This window comes from Panthera pardus, unplaced genomic scaffold (assembly GCF_024362965.1).
Source record: "Panthera pardus isolate Hobbes unplaced genomic scaffold, ASM2436296v1 HiC_scaffold_12, whole genome shotgun sequence".
Taxonomy (NCBI): Eukaryota; Metazoa; Chordata; class Mammalia; order Carnivora; family Felidae; genus Panthera; species Panthera pardus.
In genome coordinates, this window is record NW_026526677.1 from 12987964 (window position 1) to 13015645 (window position 27682).

Sequence of the window (27682 nt, forward strand, 5' to 3'; positions counted from 1 at the left end):
GGAGGGCCAGAGAGAAAGAGAGGGAGACACAGAATCTGAAGCAGGCTCCAGGCTCTGAGCTGTCAGCACAGAGACTGACACAGGGCTTGAATCCATGAACCGTGAGGTCATGACCTGAGCTGAAATTGGATGCTTAGCCAACTGAGCCACTTAGGTGCCCTGCTTTTCCACTTTTTAAAAAAAAATTTCTTTATTTATTTTGTGTGTGTGTGTGTGTGTGTGTGAGAGAGAGAGAGAGAGAGAGAGAGAGAGAGAGAGAGAGAGAGAGAGAGAGAGAGAATGAGTGGGGAAGGGGCAGAGAGAGAGGGAAAGACAGAGAATCCCAAGCAGGCTCTGTGCTGCCGGCACAGAGCCTGAAGTGGGGCTCAAACTCAGGACCCGTGAGATCATGACCTGAGCCCAAACCAAGAATCAGACCCTTAACCGACTCAGCCACCCAAGTGCCCCCCACCCAAGTCCTTCTTTAAAAAGGAGATTAACATGTGTTAGGTCTTTAAAGACCTACTGGCACCAAATTGATACTTTGTCCTGGAGAAATCAAGAAGGATCAGAAGAAATTGAAAAAGAAAAGCTTCCTCGGTTTGTGATTTTTTGTTAGCTTGTACGCCTAAAATTGCTTGACACCCCTCCCGTGGGTTCATCCCGTACTGGGGAGACACTGGATTTGATGATGACAATGATGAAGACGGTGATATTGGTTGTTAGATTCCTGTGGTCCAGGTTTGGTTTGAGTGCTTACTGTATTTCTGGCCCTGGGCTAGAAATTTTCATATTCAAATCTCACATAATCCTCACCAGGACATTGGGAACACGGTATTAATATTTCCATCTTATAGATAACTAAAGCTTAGGGAGGGTGAGTGACTTGCCCAGAATCACTTAGGAAATATCAGAGCTTTAAATCCAGGTCTGATTGGCTCTGAATTCCATGCTCTTAATCCCCAGGTTACACTTCCTATTTTTGTCTCCCCCTTTTCCATTAATTTTCTTTACAGACCACATTGTATGGGGTACCTGGGTAGCTCAGTAGGTTAAGCCTTTGACTCTTGATTTCCGCTCAGGTCGTGATCTCACGGTTTGAGTTCGAGCCCCGAGTCTGTCTCCATCTGTCAATGCCTGCTTGAGATTCTCTCTCCTCTCTGCTTCTCCCCCACTTGTGCTCTCCCCAAAATACATAAATAAAAATAATAAATTAATTAAAAATATAATAAAAACCATATTATATTTATTTATTGTTTTGAATGGATAGTTATTCACATATGAAAAATTTTAAATACCGAACAGTGAAAAATAAATCTCCTTCCGACTCCAAGATACTCAATTTCCCTCGTGAAACTGATAACCCACTCATCAGTTTCTTTCTTTTCTATTTTTTTTTTTTTTTTATTTGAGAGAAAGCATGAGCAGGGGAGGGGCAGAGGGAGAGAGAGAATCCCAAGTAGGTTCTGTGCTGTCAATGTGGAGCCCAACATGGGGCTCAATCCCATGACCCTGGGATCGTGACCTGAGCAAAATCAAGAGTTGATGCTCAACCCATTAAGCCACCCATGCTCCCATCATCAGTTTCTTAAGCATCCTTCCAGCTTAATCTATAACTATTTATATATTTTTTAATTTTTTAAATGTTTTTATTTATTTTTGAGAGAGAGAGACAGAGCATGAGTGGGGGAGGGGCAGGGAGTGAGAGGGAGACACAGAATCCAAAGCAGGCTCCAGGCTCTGAGCTGTCAGCACAGAGCCCAACACGGGGCTTGAACTCATGAGCTGTGAGATCATGACCTGAGCCAAAGTCAGATGCTTAACCAACTGAGCCACCCAGGCGCCCGTTTACATTTTTTTAAATGTTTATTTATTTTTGAGAGACAGCGAGAGAGAGCAGGGGAGGGGCAGAGAGAGAGGGAGACACTGAATCCAAAGCAGACTCCAGGCTCTGAGCTGTCAGCACAGAGCCCAACATCGGGCTTGAACTCAGGAACTGTGAGATCATGACCTGAGCTGAAGTCGGATGCTTAACCAACTGAGCCACCCAGGCGCCCCTATCTATAACTGTTTAAAGGTAGTTTCTAGAAAAAGGCAAAATCATGACTCATAGAGATATAAAATGGACACATGTTAAAGATTTCATTCTTCTCATTAATCAACGAGGGAACCAGGCAGATATTAGAATCACAGAATCTGAAAACAGACATGTGTATAGATCAAGAGTATTAAAATGAATATGTAAATAAAGACAAACTGGTTTTTCCATGGGGTGGGGGAAAGGAAGTCAATTAAACCTCTATTGGACAGAAAGAATTTGCAGGTCTCTAAAAATATTTTGCATGCTATCAGCTACTACAACTTATAGAGTTGTATAAGAACTCAAAGACTATGAAAGGCGGATAGCTTGGAAAGGGTTTGCTGACTGTAGACACATTTTTTCCCCCTCCCAAACTGGTAACTACTCTATTAGGTTCTTAAGTATCCTTTCTGGTTACTCTCTAACAAGCAACCATAAATGTATACTCTGTAGTCTTTAAACACAGGTTCGACCCCACACTGCCCACGGTGTCTGAAAAGTAATTTTTCCCAACTCCTTTTCAGGTGATCTCCTACACCCCCGTCAATGACGGAGCTGTCACAAAGGAAGATTCTGCCTTATCGAAGGGTGGAAGGCGACAGTTCTCCACCCTGAAGACCCTGGAAGCATCCTGAGCCGGGCTGGGCACCACGCCATCTATGTACACATCTGGCTTTGCAAAGACCACAGCTATCAGGAAGCAAGAAAAACCCTGATGCTGGGGGAGAAAGAAGAGTTTGCAGATAGGAATATAGTACTGGGGAGGAAAAAATTTTATTTCACCTTTCAGGATTCTTCTAGTTGGTCATGAGACAGGGGCGCCCGGGTGGCTTAGTCTGCTAAGCATCTGACTCTTGATTTCGGCTCAGGTCATGATCTCTCAGTGTGTGGGATCGAGTCTCGTGTCGGGCAATGCACTGATAGCACGGAGCCTGCTTGGGATTCTCTGTCTCTGCCCCTCCCCTGCTCACTCTCTCTCTCTCAAAACAAATAAATATGTTTAAAAAAAATCAATATGCCAAAGAACATACCTTGGGTAGCAAATTTGCTCCCTGCAGTAATAAATACAAAGGGACTCCACAGTAGGGGTTCCAAGAAAGAATATTTTAAAGATTTTATTTTTAACTAATCTCTACACCTAATAAGAGGCTCAAACTCACAACCCCCGAGATCAAGAGTCACACGCTCCACTGACTGAGCCAGCCAGGTGCCCCTAAGGACAGAATATTTTAAAATCTAAATGTTACTCATTTTTGAAGAGGTTGGTGGGAGAAAAACTCTCTAAAGGCCTGATATACAAGGGAAACCATTTTAGATTTCTTTCTAAGTCCATGTGACTGTATTTAAACTTTGTGCAAGCCAAAACCCTTATGGCCCGTCACACATACATTGTACATCTGCTTTGTGAATAAGCACCCTAAAGGAAAACCACCTTGTCGTTGAGATATCGCTCAGTGCTCCTGTCTCCTGCCTTCCTTTAGGACAAAACTTGCGATTCCTGCCTCTACGCTAATTCTATCATCTTTTGAGCCTTTACAAGATATAAAACGTTTGTAACCCTGTAAAATCTATTCGTTCTCCAGAACGCTTTCTTTCCTGTGAAGAGCGTGTTTCCCCAGGCAGCTGTCCTAACTTTGGCTCCACTAAAACTTTCTTTTCTGCTTTTAGAGATTCTAAAAGGTTGGTTCATTTGCATCGGCAAGTAGTTCATTCGCGTTGTTCAAACATTTTAAAGGAAATGAGGTTTATAGCGAAAAGGTTTCCGCCTCCTCCACACCCAGTTACTTCGTGACCTTCGCTGGAGATAAGCACAGTATTTTGCATCCTTCCGGAGACGTTGTGCACGTATGGAGGCAAATATTATTTTTCCTTTACCTACACAGATTATAACATACTTTTCACGTTGTACCATATTCCGCTTTATTCCCTTAAAATTTATCTTTAAGAGCCTTCTCTATCAATACACAAACAACTACGTCATTCTTTTTCTTTGAATTATTTTTCTTTTCTTTGAGGGGGGTGCAAGTGGGGGAGAGGGGCAGAAGGAGGGAGAGAGTGGAAATCAAGAGTCAACAGACTGAGCCACACAGGCGCCCTGCGATTTTATTTTTTAAAGTGATCTCCACATCCAATGTGGGGCTCAAACCCACATCCCTGAGATCCAGAGCTGCATGCTCACTGATTGAGCCAGCCAGTGCCCCTCACATGTTTCAGAACAATTTCTACATCCTTTTCATTGAATTATCTTTTCCCATCTCTTTCCATTTTCTACTAGAATCGTTGAATTTTTATTCATTCATAGGTACTCTTTATACAGGAGGGGAACTAACTCTTTGTCTGGAATAAGTTGCAAATGAGTTTCCTAGTGTGGCACTTAGATCTTTCATTTCAAAAATGTTGCCTCATTAGAGGTGCCTGGATGGCTCAGTCGGTTAAACGTCCGACTTTGGCTCAGGTCATGATCTGACACTCGGTGAGTTTGAGCCCCGCATCAGGCTCTGTGCTGACAGCTCAGACCCTGGAGCCTGCTTCGGATTCTGTGCCTCCCTCTGTCTCTGCCCCTGCCCCACACACCCCCCCATCTCTCTCTCTCAAAAATAAACTAAAAAATTTTTTAAATAATAAAATAAAAAAAAAATAAAAATGTCGTATCATATTGAAAAAACAGGTACAAGCCACACAGAACACATCTGCCAAATTGATTGTTTCTGAGCCACCAGTCTGCCACCTCTATTTTTAGTCATAAGAAAAGAGATGAGCAAACAAAGGGAGGGAGGCTGTAAATGGCACTGACCACAGTCCAGCAGCGATGAGCATGGAACCCGCCATACCCCAGTTCCGGACCAGGGGATGATTCCTGAATACCAGTTACCCCCTGATGGCAAAACATCAGTGAAGGGTGGTCCATTTGTTGCTATCAAATGGCCCAATTCAGAAAAAATCATGCATGAGGCTGAGGCAATCGGAGGAAGCCTGAAAGCCTAGACCAGGCATAGGAATATCTAGGTTCTAATCCATGACCTGAACAAGCCATTTCCCTTGTCTGGGCCCGTTTTCTTATCCACACGGCGGGATGTGGCACAGAGTGAGGTGGTTAGACAACCCTAGATGACCGCAAGGCTCCCTTCCAGCTCTGGTTTCCGGGGGACATGGGGCTAATTTGAATACCCTGGGACAGCTAAATTCTGGAGGCTGTTCTTTGTTAAGAATAAGAACTTATACATGCACATCACTTTGTAAGAATCAAGGCCCTTTAAGTTAAACCACATGAAGCAGACAAGGCAAAATTTCTCTTCATCATCTTTAACAGGAGGAAATGGGGCCTAAGTAGATATGCAGATAAGAAGCAGGAAATCAGCAGTCTGGGGTTAAGTTCCAGCTTGGGGACCACCTGGCTAGCTCAACTGGTGGAGCAGGTGACTCTCAGTCTCAGGGTCATGAGTTCGAGCCCCATGTTGGGTGTAGAGATTACTTAAAAAAAAAAAAAAGAAAAAGAAAAGTTGCAACATAGAGACTGAATAGATGTGTGGCCTTTGGACAGTGACCTAGCTTCAGTTTCCTTACCTATAAAATGGAACAGATCAGGGGTACCTGGCTGGCTCAGTGTATAGAGTATCGACTCTTGATCTTAAGGTCATGTGTTCAAGTCCCACACTGGGCATAGAGTCTACTTAAAAATAAATAGGGGAGCCTGGGTGGCTCAGTTGGTTAAGCATCAGATTCTTGATTTTGGTTCAGGTCATGGTCTCATGGTTCTTGAGTTTGAGGCCCAGGTTGGGCACTGTGCTGACAGCACAGATTCTCTGTCTCCCCCCCCTCCCCCCACCCTCAAATAAATAAACATTTAAAAATAAATAAAGGGAACAGATCAATTATGATAGTGCATGTGAAGCACTTAGCACAATGGCCGTGTTATAAAATGAATGATTCTGTCTCCTTTGAATTCCTATGTTGAAGACTTAACCCTTCTACGTGGCTGTATTTGGAGATGGGGCCTTCAAGGAAGTATTAAGATTTAATGAGATCATAAATGTGGGGCCCTGGTTGGATTAGTGTCCTTATAAAAAGAGACACCAGAGACCTAGCGCCCTCTGCTCTCCCTGAGCACACACACCAAGAAAAGGCCATATGAGGACTGAGAAGGCAGTTGTCTTGCAAGCCAGGAAGAGAGCTCTCACCAGAAATCAAATCCACTGGAACCTTGACCTTGGCCTTCTAGTCTCCAGAACTGTGAGAAAATAGATTTCTTTTCTTTTTTTTTTAATGTTTATTTATTTTTGACAGAGAGAGAGAGAGAGAGAGAGAGAGAGAGAGACAGACAGACAGAGTGTGAGTGGGGGAGGGGCAGAGAGAGAGGGAGACACGGAATCTGAAGCAGGCTCCAGGCTCTGAGCTGTCAGCACAGAGCCTGATGCGGGGCTTGAACCCATGAACTGTGAGACCATGACCTGAGATGAAGTCAGACGTTTAACCGACTGAGTCACCCAGGCACCCCAGAAAATAAGTTTCTGTTGTTTAAACCACCCAGCCTGTGGTATTTGTTGTGGCAGCCCGAGCTGGCCAAGACAGCCTGGTACATTCAATATACTTCAGTTATTATCGTTGTCATTGTCATCACTATTACCTCTCTTGCTCAGAGTCCCCCTACCAGTGAGTGAGTGGGTGGCTGAGCCAGGCTGAGGAAGCAGGTTCCTTGGGTTGCCAGACTGTCTCCCTGCTCTTGGGCAGGACCCCTCCAGCTCCTCTCCTGGGGCTCTTGCCTTCATGGCTGCCTCTACCCCATGCCCTCCACCTCACCCACAAAGGCAGGACTCACTGGGGTGCAGCCTGGGAGAGAGGGGTGTGTGTATGTGTGTGTGTGTGTACGTGTGCATGATTCACCCAGGAGAAGGAGGTGTGTAAGGTGACGGGAAGCGGGAATCTCCTCCTCCATCAAAACCGGGGCACCTGGGTGGCTCATTCGATTGAGTGCCCGACTCTGGATTTCAGCTCACATGCTTCCAGGGTTGTGGGATCGAGTCCCCCGAGTTGGGCTCTGTGCTGACAGCATGGAGCCTGCTTATGATTCTCTCTCTCTCTCTCTCTCTCTCTCTCTCTCCCTCCCTCCCTTCCCCCCACTTCCTCTGTCCCTCTCCCCCAGCTTGTGTGTTCTAGCATGTGCATATGCATGCACTCTCTCCCTCTCGCTCTCTCCCAAAAAAAAAAAAAAAAGGCAGGAAATTCTCTTCTGCCTTTGGTCCCCTGAGAACTCCTCTGGGCTGGAGGGAAGGCTAGGGGAGTTTCAGATTAACCCTCCCTGCCCCAGACCAGAACCAGCCCAGGCAGGGGCCCTAGAGGAAAACATCTGCTCCTTCCTAACCCACTCCTCCCCTCATAGATGCCCTGAAGGCTCAAAGAGGCTTCTGAACAACCTGAACCTTGCAATAGGAACAGATAAAGTGTGTTAGTACCTACAAGGTACCTGTCACCTAACAGTCTCACTTTGTTTCTCAACACATAGGCAAGTCTTACAGTTGGCAGAGCTGAGTCTTGAAAAGTCAGGCCTAGAGGCCCTTCTCCTGCAATCTTTTGCCATCCACACAGACGTGTGTCTCTTCTACTGACGGTAAGGACAGAGTCGGCCTCACCCTGCCCCCATCTCATAGTGCCCAACCCAGGGCCTTGCATGGTACACACTCAATACATTTTGTAGAATGGAGGAATAAATGCCAATGATTAGATCAAAGAAAAGTAAAAAGGGTTCTCCTATTTGGGAAGATAGTGTGACCATTGCTCTAACAAACGCAAACATCTCTGTTCTTCCAACCCAGCACATTTACTCCTGGGAAGGCACCCGACATCGTTTTAATATTTATTAACATTATTTTTACTACTATTAACATTGGTTTATTTATTTATTTATTTATTTATTTATTTATTTAATTTAGTTTAAGTAATCTCTACACCCCATGTGGGGCTCAAACTCATGACCCGAGATCAAGAGTTGCATGCTCTTCTAGCTGAGCCAGCCAGGCACCCCATACTATCAGCATTGTTATTTAAATATTACTTATTGTCCAAATACCAACTCATTACTTTTTAAAAACATTTTTTAATGTTTACTTTTGAGAGAGAGAGAGAGAGAGAGAGAGAGAGAGAGAGAGACAAAGTGTGAGTGGGGGAAGGGCAGAGAGAGAGGGAGACATAGAATCCGAAACAGGCTCCAGGCTCTGAGTTGTCAGCACGGAGCCCGACGTGGGGCTCGAACTCATGAACCGCAAGATCATGACCTGAGCCGAAGGTGGTTGCTTAACTGACTAAGACACCCAGGTGCCCCTCATTACTCTCTTTTTAAGCTCATTTCTCTTCACATCCACTCTTATTAGCCCTATTTTATAGATGAGGAAATGGAGGCACAAATAGGGTCAGTAGTTAGCTGAGGCGGGGATTCAAACTTGATTGTTTATATCAGATTGTAATTGTCAAAGTTCTTCACTTCTGTGAACTCAGCCTCACAGTGATCCTGGGAAGCAGGTGCAGGTTTCTATGGCTCATCCAAAGCCACAGGGCACAACCCCAGGATCAAGATGTGGAACTAGAACCCAGGTCTCCTTGGGACTGGTTCTGACACACAAAGGCTTGCACTGTGTGAGGATGTGAAGCCCATGCACCATGTGGGTCTTTCTGCTGTTGGGGGTTTAGGATCCATTCCTGAACAGGGAGCCTGGGCTAATTCATGACTGAATTCACCTGGGGGGTGCAGAAATTCTGTAACAGAGAGGAAGAACCAGTGGACAGAAACTTTCATTCCAGAATATGGGACTGTTTCCTATTGCCCAATGCACTGCCTCTGCCCCTTTGCTCATGCTGGTCCCTCTCCTTGGTACACCCTCATCCCACGTTCTCGCTCTAGCTAATGCCTCATACTTTGCAATTTACCTGGATATTTATATCTTCCAGGAAACCCCTGCTCCTCTCTGAAGCTGGATCAAAGGACAGTCCTCCAGGCTCCCACAGCACCTGATGATTCCTTACATCTTTATGCTTTCCACTGTGTATTAAAAGGGGCTGCATTCTTCCATGCTCCTGGAGAGGAAGAACAAATATTGTTAAAATGTCGATACTACCCAAAGCAATCTACATATTCAGTGCAATCCCTATCAAAATAACACCAGCATTCTTCACAGAGCTAGAACAAATAATCCTAAAATTTGTATGGAACCAGAAAAGACCCCGAATAGCCAAAGCAAGCTTGAAAAAGAAAACCAAAGCAGGAGGCATCACAATCCCAGACTTCAAGCTATACTACAAAGCTGTAATCATCAAGACAGTATGGTACTGGCACAAGAACAGACACTCAGATCAATGGAACAGAATAGAGAACCCAAAAATGGATCCACAAATGTATGGCCAACTAATAATCTTTGACAAAGCAGAAAAGAATACCCAATGGAATAAAGACAGTCTCTTCAGCAAGTGGTGCTGGGAAAACTGGACAGCGACATGCAGAAGAATGAACCTGGACCAGTTTCTTACACCATATACAAAAATAAATTCAAAATGGATAAAAGACCTAAATGTAAGGTAGGAAGCTATCAAAATCCCCGAAGAGAAAGCAGGCAAAACCTCTTTGATCTTGGCCGCAGCAACTTCTTACTAAACACGTCTCTGGAGGCAAGGAAAACAAAAGCAAAAATGAACTACTGGGACCTCATCAAAATAAAAACCTTTTGCACAGAGAAGGAAACAATCAGCAAAACTAAAAGGCAACCGACAGAATGGGAGAAGATATTTGCAAATGACGTATCAGATAAAGGGTTAGTATCCAAAATCTATAAAGAACGTATCAAACTCAACACCCAAAAAACAAAGAATCCAGTGAAGAAATGGCCGAAAGACATGAATAGACACTTCTCCAAGGAAGACATCCAGGTGGCCAACTGACACATGAAAAAATGCTCAACTTCACTCATCATCAGGGAAAGACAAGTCAAAACCACCATGAGATACCACCTCACACCTTTCAGAATGGCTAAAATGAACAACTCAGACAACAACAGATGTTGGCGAGGATGTGGAGAAAGAGGATCTCTTTTGCATTGTTGGTGGGAATGCAAGCTGGTGCAGCTACTCTGGAAAACAGGATGGAGGTTCCTCAAAAAACTAAAAATAGAACTACGCTATGACCCAGCAATTGCATTACTAGATATTTATCCAAGGGATACAGGGGTGCTGTTTCGAAGGACACATGCACCCCCATGTTTATAGCAGCACTATGAACAATAGCCAAAGTATGGAAAGAGCCCAAGTGTCCATCGATGGATGAATGGATAAAGAAGATGTGGTACACACACACACACACACACACACACACACACACACACACAATGGAGTATTCCTTGGCAATAAAAAAGAATGAAATCTTGCTATTTGCAACTACATGGATGGAACTGGAGGGTATTATGCTAAGTGAAATTAGTCAGAGAAAGACAAAAATCATATGACTTCACCCATATGAGGACTTTAAGAGACAAAACAAATGAACAGAAGGGAAGGGAAACAAAAATAATATAAAAACAGGGAGGGGGACAAAACAGAAGAGACTCTTAAATATGAACAACAAACAGAAGGTTACTAGAGGGGTTTTGGGAGGGGGGATGGGCTAAATGGGTAAGGGGCACTAAGGAATCTACTCCTGAAATCATTGTTGCACTATATACTAATTTGGGTGTAAATTTTAAAAAATAAAAAACAAAATTAGAATAAATAAATAAAAATAAATAAATAAAAGGGGCTGCATTCTTTCTCTCTAAATAGCCTGAGAGCTCCTCAAGGGCAGGGACCCCACTTTTTGAAGATTTTATTTGTATTTATTTTATTTTAGAGAGAGAGCAGGGGAGAGGGGCAGAGGGAGAGAATCTTAAGCATGCTCCATGCTCAACATGGAGAACGATACGGGGCAGGATCCCATGACCCTGGGATCCTCACTTGAGCTGAAATCAAGAGTGGGAGCTCAACTGACTGAGCTACCCAGGCGCCCCTTAAGATTTTGTTTCTAAGTAATCTCTATACCCAACATGGGGCTTGAACTCACAACTCCAGGATCAAGAGTCACATGCTTCATGGGCAGAGCCAGCCAGGCAGCCCAAGGACCTCACTTTCTCATCAGGGTATCTCCTGAAGGCTGTGCCTGGCACTCAGTAGTAAATGCTTATTAACAAAGATGCATGACCAGAGGTGGGTTCAAATACCTTTGTATTTGGAGGAAACTGAAACATCTTCCAGTTTCCTATTCATTTCTGGCACATAGAAGATGCCCGGTTAGTTTCTTGAATTGAATTAAACAGAATTAATCATTCTGCAAATACATCCCGCGTCTGAGCGGAGAAGTTACTTGGTGCTAACAGATTTAGATAAAAACCATGTGGGATACAGACCTCAGAACTCAAAATATGTGCTCAAAATACGCCGATTGCCTTCCTCATTTGGACTTTTGAAAAAAGTCGGTGGGCGTGAGGAATAGGTCCTCCTCCCAAGCAGTCCAAATTTACTAGGTGATTCTTCCCCAGATGCTGCTCCGTGCTTGAGGGCTGCTATTTCACGGTGGCCTCAGCCTCGGGCTAAGGGAAGGGTGTCTGCCCTGGCACCGAGCGGTGGAGACCCCAGGCGGAAGCGGGGGGAGGGCCCGTTTGTCACGGACCGGTGGTAGTATAGGGAGGCCGAGGGGCCTCCTACTGGAGGCTCGCTCTTGAAGTCCATCTTAGGGCTCCCTCCACCGAACTGTTCCCCAAATCAGCACAGAGTAGGCCCTCACAAAACATTAAACCTATTCAAGGGCCAAACGAATTGTGAACGGAACCCCAACAGCGCGAGGACTGGGTCCGCCAGCGCCCCCTTGCGGTGCTCTGCACCAAGCCGCCACCTGGGAGAAGCGTCCCCGCGGTCCCATCGGTGAACGCTGGACACCACAAAGGACCCGAGCTGCCAGGGAAGGGGGCCCCTGGAGGGGATGTCGTCCGCGCCACGCGCCACCCCCCACCCATTTTTAGAGACGGACACTGGGCCCAGGGCGGGGAAGTAGGTCGTCCAGAAGGCCCCGGGAATGCGCTCCAGCGGCTCAGGGCGGCGGTCTGACGGCGGAGGTCTCGGGCGACCTGCGACCGGGCTGCGCTGGCACCTCAAGCAGTCCGTGCTGACTCACGTAAAGGGTGTCCCGGCGGCGGCATGGAAGCGCCGGTGGGGATGCCGGGCCACGCGCGACCTCCGGCGGCGGAGCTACATCTAGAACCCGGATGGACGCACCGGCGCCGCGCCCCCGGGGGCTCGCCGCCCGGTGCACGGCGCCCCCCAGCGGGCACGAGGGACAAGCAACGCCGCGCGCTCCCGGGCTCGCCGCGCCCCCGGCCGCGCGCGCGCGCGCGCGGGTCCCGGGAGCCCAGCCCTCCGCGCGGGCAGGCGGGAACCCGAGTCCTCTGCGCAGCGGGGGCGTGGCTGGGGGGGGCGTGGCGCTGGGGGCGTGGCTGGGGGCGGTGCGCTCCGAGTCCGCTAGCCGGCCGACGTCCTGTTGCTGCGCTCGGAAGCCCCCGCGCCCGGAAGCCCCCACGCTCGGTCCCGAGATGTCTGCCAGCAAGCGGGTGGCGAAGGTAAGGAGGTCGGGCGACCCCTCTCTCGCGGCTCCTCTCGCCTCCCGTGACCTGCTCCTTGCATCCCTCCCCCGGCTTTCCGAGCGCGGTTATTTGCCCCTATTACCGCCGCTTGGCCGGGAGGAGGAGCAGGTCTTCGAGAGGGGCAGGAGATGGAGTCTGAGGAAGCGGGGGCGTATGGAGCGGAGCTGTCCCTGGCGCCTTGGGCTGCGCTGGGGATGCGGATGGTTCCTCCCGAATTGGTTTCGGTTTCTTTTCTCCTACAAGAAACTTGTGATAATAATTGCTTGCTTGTCACTGAGGTGCTGGAAAGGTTCCAGGAGCCAGGCGCTCTGCTGGAGTGGAGGGGGTTAGGGACAGAGATAACCAGAACAAGGTCTTTGCCTTGGAGTAGCCCATGCCCCGCCCTTAATTGGGTACCTATGTTTCTAGAGTCCTGACCAGTATGGGGTGTTGAGTAGGAATCGGGAACAAAGTTCCCTGGGTATTCTCGGGGGGAAAAGATGCCAAGGCGCAGCTGGCAGGTGTCCCGGAGTAGGTGGTGCGCACTCATTCCTTCTACAAATGTTGTCGAATGCCTGTTATGTGCTGGCTCCTGTTCTAGGAAGTAGGGAAGCAGAGATGAGCAAAAATCCCCCCTCCCTTTGAGCTTTCTTTCCAGTTAGGGACACAATTTGAAATGAGGTCTGGAAGGATGGGAAGGGTCAAACTCCCCAGGATGTGGGAAAACCCAGGGTGTTTGAAGGGGTGTAGCCGGGAGGTGGGCACAGGTGGGGAAGGAAGAGAGGTCAAGTGAAATGGGTCTGACATGCCCCAGACTTTGAATCTCTTGGAAGTGCCCTTCCAGTATGCAGAGTGGGAGGAGGGTTAAGGGGGTGAAGAGGGCTGCCTTCTCCTCTCCGCCTTTGAGAGTTAGAGAGTCTCAGGTTGGAACACAGAGCAGGCTCAATCCAGAAGAACTGAAATCCGGAGATTGGCAACAAAGCGGGGCAAAGGGTCTCTCTAGCCAAGTGGGAAAGAACTAGGAGCCAGTATTTATCACACTGGCACCACTAAGTGCCTGGCCATTTACGTTAGCTCATCAGATTCTCACAGCAACCCTGTGAGAGAAGCCGTATACCCCCATTTTACAGATGAGGAAGTGGAGGCTCAGAGAGAATAACTCGATTGTCCAGGGTCACCCAGTAAGGAGTGATGGGACTGGGATAGGAGTACAGGTTGGTAGGGCTCCAACCTGCACGCCCTTCCAGTGGCCTCTTTACTTTTATTTTCTATTTCTCTGAGTCAGGTGATTTCCTAATAGGCCTCAAGAAAGAGCTGAGTGTCCTAGGTTCGGTTTCACATCCTCAGGCTTGCAGAATCTTTTGGCAGAACTCATTTATAACAGAAAAGTCCCAAGGGGCACCTGGGTGGCTCAGTTGGTCGAGCATCCAACTTTGGCTCAGGTCACGATCTCGCGGTTCGTGAGTTTGAGCCTGATGTCGGGCTCTTTGCCGACAGCTCAGAGCCTGGATCCTGCTTTGGATTCTGTGTCTCCCTCTCTCTCTGCTCCTCCCCCACTCATGCTCTGTCTCTCTCTGTCTCTCAAAAATAAATAAACATTTAAAAATTAAAAAAAAAAAAAAGCGAAATGTCCGAAATGATCTCAGTTATAGTAAAGTCAGGAAAGTGTCCATTCCACAGCTTCTCTATTTGACCTAGAACTACATTCTTGCCAAAGAGTCATAGATGATCCTGGAGCTAGGACTCATGGTAGCAAATATGGAGTGAAAAATAAATGAGAGGTCAGAAGCGCCTGGGTGGCTCAGTTGGTTAAGCACCTGACTTTGGCTTAGGTCATAATCTCAGGGCTCGTGAATTTGAGCCCTATGTCAAGCTCTGTGCTGACAGCTCAGAGCCTGGAGCCTGCTTCAGAGTCTGTATCTCCCTCTCTCTCTGCCCCTTCCCCTGCTTGCACTCTGTCTCACTCTCAAAAATAAGTAAACATTAAAAAAAATTAAAAAAAATTTTTTTTTTTTAACGTTTATTTATTTTTGAGACAGAGAGAAACAGAGCATGAACGGGGGAGGGGCAGAGAGAGGGAGACACAGAATCGGAAGCAGGCTCCAGGCTCTGAGCCGTCAGCCCAGAGCCTGACGCGGGGCTTGAACTCACGGAGTGCGAGATCGTGACCTGAGCCGAAGTCAGACGCTTAACCGACTGAGCCACCCAGGCGCTCCCCCAAAAAATTTTAATATTATAAATGAGGGGTCAGAGACTGTGCAGAAGGCACAAGAAGCAGTTTTTTGTTATGAATAGAGAGTATGGGCTAGCTAAGAGATAGGAGATGGGGCCAGGGTTGTGTTTATATGTTGGGGGTTCAGAGAAAGTTCACGTGGTCCACAGTATGAAAAGCCCCTCCCAAACTGTGAACTGGTTTTGAGCAACCTTTGTTTATACCACAGTTTCCCAGCCTCGTTACTGTTGACATCTGGGGCTGGCTAATTCTTTGTAAGATGTTTGTCGGCATCCCTGGCCTCAACCCACTAGATGCTGGCATCACTCCCCCAATGTGTGACAACCAGAAATGTTCTAGGGGTGCCTGGTGGCTCATTCGGTTAAGCGTTCCGACTCTTGATCTCAGCTCAGGTCTTTTTTTTTTTTTTTAATTTATTTTTAAGAGAGAGAGAGCGAGCGAGCACAAGTGCACATGTGCATGAGCGGGGGAGGGGCAGGAGAGGGGGAGAGAGAGAATCCCAAGCAGGCTCCGCGATGCCAACACAGAGCCTGACCAGGGTCTCCATCCCATGAACCATCAGATCATGGCCCCAACCAAAATCAAGAGTCATGGGGTGCCTGGGTGGCTCAGTCGGTTGAGCGTCCGACTTCGGCCCAGGTCACGATCTCACGGTTCGTGAGTTTGAGCCCTGCGTCAGGCTCTGGGCTGATGGCTCAGAGCCTGGAGCCTGCTTCCGATTCTGTGTCTCCCTCTCTCTCTGCCCCTCCCCCATTCATGCTCTGTCTCTCTCTGTCTCAAAAATAAATAAACATTAAAAAAAAAAAAATCAAGAGTCAGATGCTTAACTGACTGAGCCACCCAGGTGCCCCATCAGCTCAGGTCTTGAGCTCAGAGTCATGAGTTCAAGCCCTGCATTGGGCTCTGCACTGGCTGTGAAGCCTACTTTAAAAAAAAAAAAAAAAAAAGCCTAGCCATTGCCTAGTGTCCGCTGGGGGTGTGGGATCAAACTGCCCCCAGTTGAAAACCAATGGTTTATACCCATTTGCTGTTCCAGAGGCATATGACCTTGCCCTTGAATGTCTTCTTATCTGTTATTGTTATTGTTTTGTTTTCAAAGAAAAAAAAAAGTCTGTTGACCTCCGAAGAGGAGACGGGTTCCTTGGTCGATGTGTTTGAGAAGTTCTGCATGCTGTGGGTGCACAGCTTGGAGATTTGTGATGCACAATAGCACATTGAAGGCTCTGGGAAGTCCTGCAGTAAAGGAATCTGTTTAGCTTTGTGCTTTCCGATGTACTTGACCGTGGAACCCTTTTCCATCAATAACTATTGAGCTTGCATGGAACACACTGTATCTTTGCTCTGACCCGGCCTCTGCCTTGGTGCCTGTCCCCTTCCCTGCATGGCCTGGCACAGTGGCGCCCTCTGTGAAACCTTCCCGCTCCCCTGTCCTCTTCCCTATTATGTGTCCGTACCCGTTATTCACATAGTCACATTCACCTTTCTGCCATCACTCCAGCAAAGTTCTCGAGGGCTGGGCCCTTCTTACTCAAGTGTCGTTAGAGGATGCTCTGTTAAGGGCTATAGGGAGAATCCGCTGATGTCCGGGTATCTGGGCTACCTCTCTAGGGGATGGGGTGAGTCACTCCTTGTCCCCTTGTTTCTCTGCGTGATGTGTTTCTCTGCTGCAGTCTGCCTGAACCATCTTCCTTCCCCAGGCCTGGTCTGGAGGACTTTGTCTTTGCTGTCCACTCTGAGCACTGTAAGGGCCTGTCGTCATGCCAGACACGCAGTGCATGCCGTGAGAAGAAGGGAGGGAGGGAGGGAGGGAGAGAGTTAGGACCTTTCAGGAAGACAGCAAGATGACAGAGGTCAGGTGGTATCTTGGTTTCAGGAGGAAAGGCTCTGAAGAGAGTTTACTCCCAAGTGGTAACATCTGGAAGCAGCGATCTGCACCTTCCTCCCACCCAGTACCTACAGAGCTTGGTGAGCCTGAAGTTGGATAAGTCACTTAAAGCACATAGCGCTGTGCCTGACACATTCTGAGTGCTCAGTAGTTGAGGGCTCTGACTTCGCCAGCTTCTGCCTCTGAGGGTGTCCTTTTTGAAACTTGGGACAGCTCGCTGCTGGGACAGGGAGGTGGGCGGCTGAAGTAGGGGAGACCGGCAAGCTGCTCACTGATGCATCCCCTGCAGGAGCTGGAGAGTCTCCAGGCAAAGCTTCCCCAGTACCTACGGAACCTGTTCAGCCATGATGCCGATGTCCTGGTGTGGCACGCCCTCCTCCTGCCTGTAAGTGTCTCCGAGGATCATGGCCTTTGATTAGGGTGACAGGCCAAAGCCATGGGCAGGGAGGCTGAGGACTGGGTGAGAACTTCCCCTGTCGTGGAGTCCTTTTTGTAACTGGAGGTCAGTCGTTGGTAGAGGAGGTCTCTGGACTGATTGCTTCTGAGGTCAGAGCAGACCGATGAAGAGGTTAAAAGATTTTTGGATCTGGTAGGAGAGCCTGTCCTCAAACCGGTAGTCACCAAGCCCACCAAGAAGCTACAACAGACAAACAGCATCAAAAGAAGAAAGAAAAGATCTCTTGGATCTCTGTCGGAGGCTGGGGATAAAGTTTCTGTTCGTAGTTGGTAGAATTTGCTCCTCCAAACCCAAAATGTATTTTGTTTTCTTTTAAAGGTCATACTCCTGGGGTGCCGGGGTGGCTCAGTTGGTTGAGTGTCCGACTCTTGATTTCGGCTCAGGGCATGATCTCACGGTTTGTGGGTTTGAGCCTCACACAGGACTCTCTGCTGACAGTGCGGAGCCTGCTTGGGCTTCTCTATCTCTCCCTCTCTCTCTGCCCCTCCTCTACGCACACTCTCTATCTCCAAATAAATAAGTAAATTTTAAAAAAATTAATGTTTTTTTAAAATTGATAGTCTTTTTAAAAAATTTTGTTTAATGTGTATTTATTTTTGAGAGAGGGAGAGAGAGCATGAGTGGGCGGGGGGAGGAGAGAGAGACGGAGACACAGAATCCAAAGCAGCGTCCAGGCTCTGAGCTTCAGCACGGAGCCCGACGCGGGGCTCGAACTCACAAACCACGAGATCATGACCTGAGCCAAAGTTGGATGCTTAACCAACTGAGCCACCCAGGCGTCCCCCAAAAATAAATTTAAAGATCGTATTTCAGACAACTATTTCTTTTTTATTCTAGCATAGTTAACCTACAGTGGTATATTAGTTCCAGATGTACAATAATATAATGACCGGACAACTGTTGTTACATATGGCGACGTAGATAACTCATCTTTACCATTCTGATTTGTCTCCATTTATTAGATCTCTCTCAGTAAAATCTCCCCCTGAAAATAATATTCTAGTGGACCAATCTGCATGCAGGATTTCTCTTTTATTATTAATAGACTGAAGATCTTTTCTATGGGAGAGTCATCTATACACCTTTAGTTACATGGACATAAAAATTAAAACAGTGAAACTTGTCATTAGCTCTTTGGAAAATAAAAAGAACCATTCATTTGATTATTTAGGATTTGGTCTTTTTACTGACAGTGCAATGGCCTGGATTGTGCCCTCTTCTCTTTCAACCGGCCTGTAGTCCTGAAAAATAGGGAAAGGCTTGACTTGGGGCAACATACTTGGGGCTAGAAGGTGCTCCAGGGACTGATTAGATGCCCCAGGGAGGCTAGCTCTGAGGTGGATGAGAGTATAGGTGGAGGAGGGGTGAGAAGGCAGAAGGTGGGCGACAGGGACACCTGGGGACGTCACATTTCAGAGAATACTGTGAAATCACAGTCGGCAAGACAAGGTGGGGCATCTTCTGGTCTGAGCACAATTCCAGCGTGTGGAGGGGTGTCTCTGCCCCACCTCCAAGCAATTCTTAGGACACCAGCTGGGTGTCCTATTAAAAACAATATTTTTAGAATTTTTAAAATGTTTTATTTATTTTTGAGAGAGAAAGACAGATTATGAGCAGGGGAGGGGCAGAGAGAGAGAGAGACAGAAGCACGGAGCCCGATACAGGGCTCGAACCTGTGAACCATGAGATCATGACCTGAGCCGAAGTTGGACGCTTCACCAACTGAGCCACCCAGGCGCCCTCCCAAAAACATGTTTTAATGCTTATTTATTTAGAGAGAGGCAGAGAGTGCGAACAGGGGAGGAACAGAGAGAAGGAGAGAGAGAATCCCAAGCAAGTCCCGCACTGCAAGCACAGAGCCCAACTTGGAGCTTGAACCCACCAACCATGAGATCATGACCTGAGCTGAAATCAAGAGTCGGATGCTTAACCAGCTGAGCCACCCAGGTGCCCCTGGATGTCCTGTGTCCTACTATTTAACTCACTTCTGACTCCATCTACCCTGGAGATAGCATCGGATCCCACAGATTAAAGGCTGGGTTCCACATGACTGTCCCTTCTACACACCCTCCCCCTCCTCCCCTCAGATGTCAGTCCCAAGTCCCGGTTGCTTCTGACTGAATGGTTATAAATCAGAGGCTCCCATGACCCCTTCTTCAGGTTCACTTAATTTGCTAGGGCGGCTCACAGAACTCAGAAGCATTTTACTTGCTAGATTGCCAGTGCAAGATGGGGGAAGGGCGCGGGGCTTCCGTGCCCTCTCTGGACACGCCATCTCCCCAAGCCAACATGCGTTCACCAGCCCAGAAGCTCTCTGAACCCTGCCCTTCTGGGTTTTCACAGAGGCTTTATTTCGTAAGCATGATTGATTAAATCTTTGGCCTTTGGTGACTGAACTCTAGCCCTTCTCCCCTCCAACCCTCTAACCCCCTGGTTGGTTCCCCCAACTATAGCCCCCCTCCTTAGGTGCTTCCAAAGCTAACTCATTAACATAACAAAAGACATTTTTGTCACTCTCAACACTTGGGATTGGGGGACCAAAGGCTGATGCAGAACAGCCAGCTAAGGGGGCCCAGAGGTGCCTGATGAAGCCGTAAAGGAGGAATGGTTGGAGGCCAGGGGAAGGAGAACCCAGACAGGTCTGTGGGATGAGCTGACAGATTGTCCCTTAAAAGCTCAGTCTCCGTATACATGCTCACCAAGGTGGCCCCACTTGTCACCTCTTATCACGGAAGCTGACAGCGGGATGAGCTTTTGAAAGCTAATAGTAAGAGTTGCCATTCATTACCCACTGTGGACCGAGCCCTGTTTCCAGGGCATTGCCTGAGCAGTCGTACTGAGCCCTCTCAACTGCTCCGTGAGGAAGACTGACATCTTTTTAGGGTTGGGGAAATGGAGCCTGAGGCGGTTGAGGAACTTGTCACACAGAATAAGGTGGCAGGATACTGACTTTTCTATGATTTACTAATGGCTAAAATAGGATCACTTTTGAGGTTGGAAAAAAAAATTCTAGGGCTCTTAGGATATTGACGCAGAACAAAATAAGTTTATGATTAGCTTCCAATTATCAGTGCTGCCAAAATGACATAATAGTAGTATAATATAATAGTATTAATATAATATAACATATAATAATATAATATAATATAATATAATATAATATAATATAATAGTAGATGCTGATAGTGGTGAGTTTTCATAATACTTTTATCCAATGGCAGTTTTGTTGAGACTAAAAGTTCAATTCTCCACAGCTTCAGCAAAGAAGCCCCCTTCCAGTGAGACAGTTGGCCAACACCTATAAAACACCAACTCTTCTCTAAGCACTTAGCAATGAATTTTTTTTGTAAAAAAAAAAAAAAAAAAAAAGAATAAGGTGGCAGAGCTGGAAGAAGAATAGCTGAGTGCTTTTTTTAAGCCCCAAACTCAGGGGCACCTGGGTGGCTCAGTTGGCTAAGTACCTGACTCTTGATCTTGGCTTGGGTCATGATCCCACAGTTGGTGAGATCGAGCCTCACATGGGGGTCTGCGCTGACAGTGGGGAGCCTGCTTGGGATTCTCTCTCTCTCTCCTCTCTCTCTGACTTTCGCTCTCTCTCTCTCTCAAATAAAGTAAACTTAAAAAAAAAATAATGAAAAATAAACCGAAAGCTTAGAAGGAAATCAGACTTTCTCAGCTGACCCTAAGGTATAGTATGAAAGCCCTCGGGGTGGCCCAGCTTCTTCATTTTACAGATGAGGATCCCGATTCCTGGAGGAGCTCAAAGCCACATGGTGGGCTTGAGGCAGAGCTGGGGTGGGCTCCCAGGGCCCTCAAGTCCAAGGCTCCTCTGTTAAGACCCAGGAAGCCCAGCATGCAACCCTGCAGACAGGACACATGGACATTCTCCCGTCCTTTTCTGAGGCCTCATGCTCGGCTCATGCAGTGTCTCCACTGCACAGGCCTTGGTCTCTTATCATCAAGAATGAAAAGCTGAGCCATTTTCCTTACCTGCCCTATACAGTTGCCACATCTCTTATCTCAGACACACCCAAGACCCCTATGGCTCCCCTTTGCCCTCTGCTAACTAAGAGGAGTTCTCTTAAGACTTTGACTGTGGGCTTACATCCATGTGTCCTTGTCCTGTCTTCTCAGTAACGAAGGCTCTGAAAGGATCTGGAGCTTTGGAAGCAGCCGGAAGCCCCTGGACTCTGTGCTGGGGTCACCCGAGTTCTGGGGCTCCCCCCTTCTAGGGGTGTAGACTAGTGCTCACATGTGGAGACATAGAGTTGGCAATTCTGGGTTCCCCTCCAGCACTCCACTGGGGCCCTGGGCAAGTTACAAGACATTGAACTTGAGCTTCCTCATCTGAAAATGTAGATGCTAATAGTGGTGAGTTTTCATAATACCTACTGTATTACCTACTGACACACAGATAGTGCTTTCCATGTGCTGTTCTAAGCCCTTAACATAAATTAACTCATTTAGTTGTCACATAAGCTGTATGAAGAAGCCTATTATTGTCATAGGGAAGCACAGAGGTTAAGTTACTTGCCTAAGGTCACACAGCTAGAGTGGCAGAGCCAATATTCATACTGTGGCTCCAAAGTCCATGGAACCCCTGCCCTCTGCTGCATGGACTAATGTTTGTCAAGCTCTTAACACAAGGTGGCACAGAATAGGCACCCAGGAAAGTTTTTCAGGTTGCTCGAAGTCCGGAGGGTCTTCTACTGGCCCCTGGCTACCCCTAACCCCCAGTCACTCCAGCCCCCGAGTTCGTTCTTTCTGTAAAAATTTTTTTTTATGGTAAAGTACACAATAACAATATTTACCCTTTTTATGTTTACAGTTCAGGGGCACTAACCCCATTGCATTGTTGTGCAACTGTCCCCATCACCCACCTCCAGAACGTTTTCATCTTCCCCTTCCGAAACTCTGTACCCATGAAACACTGACTCCCCATTCCCTCTCCCCCTGCCCCGCCCCATCACCTGGCATCTCATTTTCTATTTTATGGCTGTGAATCTGACTATTCTGGGTACCTCACGTAAGTGGAGTCATACAGTGTTTGTTCTTTTTTCTCTAGCTTGTTTCACTTAGCATAATGTCTTCAAAGTTCATCCATGTTGGGGCACACGTCAGACTTTCATTCCTTTTTAAGGGTGAATAATATTCCATTGTACATGTATGCCACATTTTGTTTCTGCATTCATCCATCAGTGAGTATTTGGGTTGTTAGCATGGATCCCGTGCTAATTCTGTGTTTGGATTTTTTTTTTAATTTTTTAATCCATTTGAGAGAGAAAGACAGAGCATGAGGAGGGGAGGGACAGAGAGAGAGGGAGACACAGGATCCGAAGCAGGCTGCAGGCTCTGAGCCTGACTCGGGGCTCGAACCCACGAACCATGAGATCATGACCTGAGCCGAAGTTGGATGCTTAACCGACTGAGCCACCCAGGCGCCCCCTCTATGTTTAGATTTTTGAGGAATTGCCATACGTTTTTCCACAGTGGCCGCACCATTTTACATTCCCAAGCCCCTGACTTCTTATGATCCCCTCATTTTCTCCATTCCGCCCCCCCCCCAGTAATGATTTCTCCTATGCTTCATTCTTCTATTGCATTCTTCTTTTGCAACATGAAGATGTTGAAGCTGAGATGGCCATTTGTGGCATCATGGACGGACCTTGAAGGCATTATGCTAAGTGAAATGAGTCAGGCAGAGAAAGACAAATTCTATATGAACTCATCTATAGATGGAATTTTTAAAAGTTTATTTATTTATTTGTTTATTTTTTTTAACGTTCATTTATTTTTGAGACAGAGAGAGGCAGAGCATGAACAGGGGAGGGAAAGAGAGAGAGGGAGACACAGAATCTGAAACAGGCTCCAGGTTCCGAGCTGTCAGCACAGAGCCCAACGCGGGGCTCGAACTCACAGACCGTGAGATCATGACCTGAGCCGAAGTCGGACGCTTAACCGACCGAGCCACCCAGGCGCCCCTGTTTGTTTGTTTAGAGAGCAGGGGAAGGGCAGAGAGAGAGGGAGAGAGGGAGAGAGAGAGGGAGAGAGGGAGAGAGGGAGGGAGAGAGAGAGAGAGAGAGAGAGAGAGAGAGAGAGAGAGAGAGAATCCCAAGCAGGCTCTGCACTGTCAGCACAGAGCAGGATGCGGGGCTCAAACTCATGAACCATGCAGTCATGACCTGAGGCGAAACCAAGAGTTGGATGCTTAACCGACTGAGCCACCCGGGCGCCCCATCTTTTCTTTTTAATTGTATCTGTGTGAGAAGACAGACGTTCGCTGAGCCCATGGTGGTAGTCATTTTACCATCCACTTACACCATCGTGTTTGTCGATTCTTTTTCAGTAGAAATGGACAGAAATTAATTATCCATTGAAAAAAAAAGAGCTGAGATAGTCCTAGTCAAACGTGACCCCGTTTTCGAACGAGGAAGCTGAGGCCCAAAGGTGGGAGGTGGCTGGCCCACAGTTGTTGCACAGGAAGAGCCAGGGTGGGACTTTTGTGACTCCCAGGCCAGTGTTCTTTTGTGACTCCACTCATCCGCGGCTCAGTTGCCCAGTGAGTACAGGAGCCACCCGTGTCCGTTCATGGTCCCACCTGGGCGTGCCACAGAGGACTCCTTGGAGTCCAGGGGCGAGGCCGGGAGAGGGGCCGCCAGACCAAGGCCCCGGGAGGAAAACAGGCTTTTCAGAGCAGACGTGTGCTGGAACAGAGCTTCACCCCTTCTCTTGCGCAGGAGAAGCCACCCTACAACCTCAAGGCTTTCCACCTGCGCATCAACTTCCCTGAGGACTATCCGTTCAAGCCCCCTACGGTGACATTCACCACCAGGATCTACCACCCCAACGTGGGCCACAATGGAGAGGTTTGCCTGCCCATCATCAGCAAGGAGAACTGGAGTCCTTACACCAAGACCTGCCAAGGTGGGGCTGGGCCTCGCCTAACGGGAGGGTCTGATCCTGGAGGAGAGGTGATGGGACTGATTTTGAACCCGAAAACGCCCCAAAGAGGGGAGATAAAAATGGCGGGTCTCAGCTGAGCCTGTCTTCAGATAGAAGGGACGCGTCCTCAGATCCTGGGCCTGCTGACCTGGTCCTGCCTCGGCTTTCTACCTGGGCAGGTGGGACAGAGCAGCGTGGCCACGGGTCTGGGAGGGACGGGCTCTGTTGCTCTGTCTGCGGACCTTGCCGAGGTCTGCTCCTTCGCAGGCTCAGAGCCCTAAATGACAGTTGAGGGGATTGGCCCAGTAATGGCAGTACATGTGGATTAAACGCTTTCTGCCCTGTGCTAGGAGCTTCACACACTACCTTCATCCAGTCCCCCAGCAGCCCCATGCGGAGTGCTCGCATTGCCCATTGCATAGATGAGCACCGTGAGGCCTGTGGTAAGTGAAGCACTGGCCTGTGGTCGTCCCGCTGGCAAGTGGCAGAGCTGGGACTCACAGCCGGGCTTGGCTGACTCTAGACCAGCACTACCCCGCAGAACTTTCTGTAGTGATGGAAATGATCCACGGCTACCCTGTCCACTTCCCTAGCCTCTGCGACAGGTGGCGATGGAGCACCTGAAGTGTGGTCCTGCGACTGACCTGAATTCCTGATTGCAGTTCATTTTAATTCCTTTCAATTTAGAGATCTGCATGTGGCTAGTGGCTACCATATTGGACAGTGCATTTCTATAGAGTCCGTGAACGTCATCGGTGCGTGAACCAACTCAGGAATTCTTTTTTTTTGTTTTTTTAGTGTTTATTTAAAATTTTTTTTTAACATTTATTCATTTTTGAGAGACAGAAACAGAACATGAGTGGGGGAGGGGCAGAGAGAGAGGGAGACACAGAATCTGAAGCAGGCTCCAGGCTCTGAGCTGTCAGCACAGAGCCCGACGCGGGGCTCGAACCCACGAACCGTGAGATCACAACCAGAGCCGAAGTTGGACGGTTAACCAGCTGAGCCACTCAGGTGCCCCTGGACCAGCTCAGGAGTTCTTAGCCTTAGAAACAAGGTCCCGGGGGGCGGGGGGTGGGGAGGAGGAGTGGTTCTTGGGTGAGCTTAGGGGGTCTGTGCAGCACTCTTAACTTAGAACTGCATGTTGGCGCGTATTCACATGTGCATGTGCCTCGAGAGATGGCCCACCGCCTTCTCCTGGTTCCCAGAGCCATCCCAGAGCCATGTGAAAGGTTAGGAGCCACGGGGCAATAGCACTTTACAGTCTGGAGCCTCAGAACCCCTTTTCCCAAATAAAAGTTGATTTATTTGGAATCCTTTTTTAAAAAAAATTTTTTATTTCATTTATTTTGAGAGAGAAAGAGAGCAAGCAGAGGAGAGGCAGAGAGAGAGGGAGAGAGAGAATCCCAAGCGGGCAACATACTGTCAGCGTGGAGCCCGACTTAGGGCTATTTGGAATCTTAATATCAAACAGAAAAACAGGGCGGCTCTTGTTGGAAACAGAAACCCCATTTATCTCATTGACCTCCACGATGAGACGTTTCTATGAAGTCATGGAACATGGTTTGAAAAGCACTGACATAGCCAGACAGGGCTTTGGGCACCGTCAGTGAGGAATGAAGGGCTTTTAACTTGGTTGTAATGTCATCATCCTAAGAAATCGACCTCCTTGGGGTCCCCCATGGAGTGAGCATGGAGGTGCCAGGGGATCTGGGAGGGGGCTGCCATCGCCTCCTTCCCAGGATTTTTCTCTCCGTCCTGATGTCCTGACCTGGCTTCTCTCCCCAGTCTTGGAGGCCCTCAACGTGCTGGTGAACAGACCAGACCTGGGGCAGCCGGTCCGGTTGGAGCTCGCAGACCTACTGAAGCAAGATCCGGAGCTGTTCCACAGGGAGGCCAGGGAGTTCACCCTCAAGTATGGAGTCGACCGGCCCTCCTAACTGGTTCTGACCCCTCTCTTTGACGGATCCTCTCTGTGTGACGGGCGGACATTTCATGGAAGCTGTGGGGGGCTGGGGAGGGGAGGGGTGCAGCTGGAGCCTCATTTGTTCCATGTTTTCCTTCTTAGGTAGCTAGTCATTAGCCTGTGTGTGTGTGTGAGCGTGTGTGTGTGGGGGTGTGTGTGTGTGTGTGTGTGTGTGTGTGTGTGTGTGTGGCATGGACCCATTCCCACGTTCACCTGGCCACAGTGTGCTTTTCCTGCTCTTTCTCTGCCCCAGAGGCAGACGAGTTCACGTTTGTGCAATTACAGGCCAGCTCTCCAGGGCTCCGTGGTCTCACAGACACAGGTCGCCTTCAGGCCAGCTGGCAGGAAATGAGCCCAGGAGCCGCCTCGCATCCCCCTAGGGCCCAGGCAGAGGGGCAGAGGGGATGTGAGGAGTATGGAGGGGGGGCAGGGCACTTGGAGAGAATCATATTTACACTTGAGTGATTTGTTTATTGAGTGTTTGAAGTCAGCCAGACTGCTAATAGGTACTTCATGTCTAGATTTATGCGCGAAACCTTTCCTTTTCCCCTGATGAATCATGAAGTGAAGAATCTATATCCAGAAATCTGACTATGTGGTTTTTTTTATAGTGTGATATTTTTTAATGTTTATTTTTGAGAGGCGGGGAGGGGGAGAGGGAGAAGGTGACAGAGATCTGAGGCTCTGTGCTGACAGCAGAGAGCCCGAAGTGGGGCTTTGAACTCACAAACTGTGACATTGTGACCTGGCCCGAAGTCAGGCGCTTAACTGACTGAGCTGCCCAGGCGTCCCTCAGGCGTCCCTGACTATATGGTTTGTGTTTTTAAAATTTCTTTAATTTGAGACAGAGAGAGAGTGAGAGAGAGAATGGAGGAGATGCAGAGAGAGAGGGACAGAGGATCTGAAGCGGGCTCTGCACGGACAGCAGAGAGCCCGATGCAGGGCTTGAACTCACGAACTGCAAGATCACAACCTGAACCAAAGTCGGATGCTCAACCGACTGAGCCACTCAGGCGCCCCACATGCGGTCCCATTAGGTTACCAGTTTCTGGGGGCCAGGCTTCAGCCTGGGAGGAAGCCCTCCAGCTTCCAGTCCGGGATGACCACAGAAACCATCTGCTTGTCCAGCCATTAAAGTCACAGATGAATTTGGAGACCGGCTGAGTGTTTATTGAGAGGATGGTGTGGTTTCCTCAGGAGAAGGTGAGGCTGAGGGTTAGCTCCATGTACGAGAAAAGGTGTGGCCCTGTTCCCCAGAACTGGTGGCTCTCTGGGCTTCGAGCTTCGCGTAACCCCAAACACGGTGGGCAAAGCTGGCCATGAGGGACTAGGCTGTCAACATGCCCCCACTTTACAGATGAGGCAACTGAGGCCCAGAGTGCTTCAGTGGGTTCCCGGGTCCGCTCTGCCAATCAGGGCAGAGTCCACACCTCCTGCCGCAGTGCCAAACCGGCTGGATTTCGTTTGTGTTTTTCACGAGCTGTTCTCATCCACACACAAAGCTCCAAAAGACTG

The 27682-nt window shown here is 48.3% G+C and overlaps 1 protein-coding gene and 1 long non-coding RNA gene across 3 annotated transcripts; one reads left to right on the forward strand and one right to left on the reverse strand.

Moving 5' to 3' along the window:
• Nucleotides 1-8130: 8130 nt before the first annotated feature.
• LOC109246454 (uncharacterized) lies at nucleotides 8131-12431 on the reverse strand. Its single transcript, XR_002071360.2, has 2 exons — nucleotides 11476-12431; nucleotides 8131-9124 (listed from the first exon to the last, which is right to left on the reverse strand). It is a non-coding gene; the product is annotated as an uncharacterized LOC109246454 (long non-coding RNA).
• Nucleotides 12432-12548: 117 nt separating this feature from the next.
• UBE2L6 (ubiquitin conjugating enzyme E2 L6) lies at nucleotides 12549-27321 on the forward strand. 2 transcript variants are annotated; one of them, XM_019414425.2, is made up of 4 exons: nucleotides 12549-12681; nucleotides 17092-17187; nucleotides 23997-24183; nucleotides 25990-27321. In XM_019414425.2, exons 1-4 carry the CDS (start codon nucleotides 12655-12657, stop codon nucleotides 26139-26141), a joined length of 462 nt encoding a protein of 153 aa, XP_019269970.1. In that variant the 5' UTR covers nucleotides 12549-12654; the 3' UTR covers nucleotides 26142-27321. The 2 variants fall into 2 exon arrangements, with proteins under 2 accessions (XP_019269970.1, XP_019269971.1); XM_019414426.2 differs by lacking the exon at nucleotides 17092-17187.
• Nucleotides 27322-27682: the final 361 nt, after the last annotated feature.

Excerpts from the sequence above, each read along its gene's own strand:
- UBE2L6 (XM_019414425.2), top strand. The coding sequence starts at position 12,655 with ATGTCTGCCAGCAAGCGGGTGGCGAAG. Across the intron at positions 17,188-23,996 it reads GGCACGCCCTCCTCCTGCCT|GAGAAGCCACCCTACAACCT; the intron begins GTAAGTGTCTCC and ends TCTCTTGCGCAG. Across the intron at positions 24,184-25,989 it reads TTACACCAAGACCTGCCAAG|TCTTGGAGGCCCTCAACGTG; the intron begins GTGGGGCTGGGC and ends TTCTCTCCCCAG.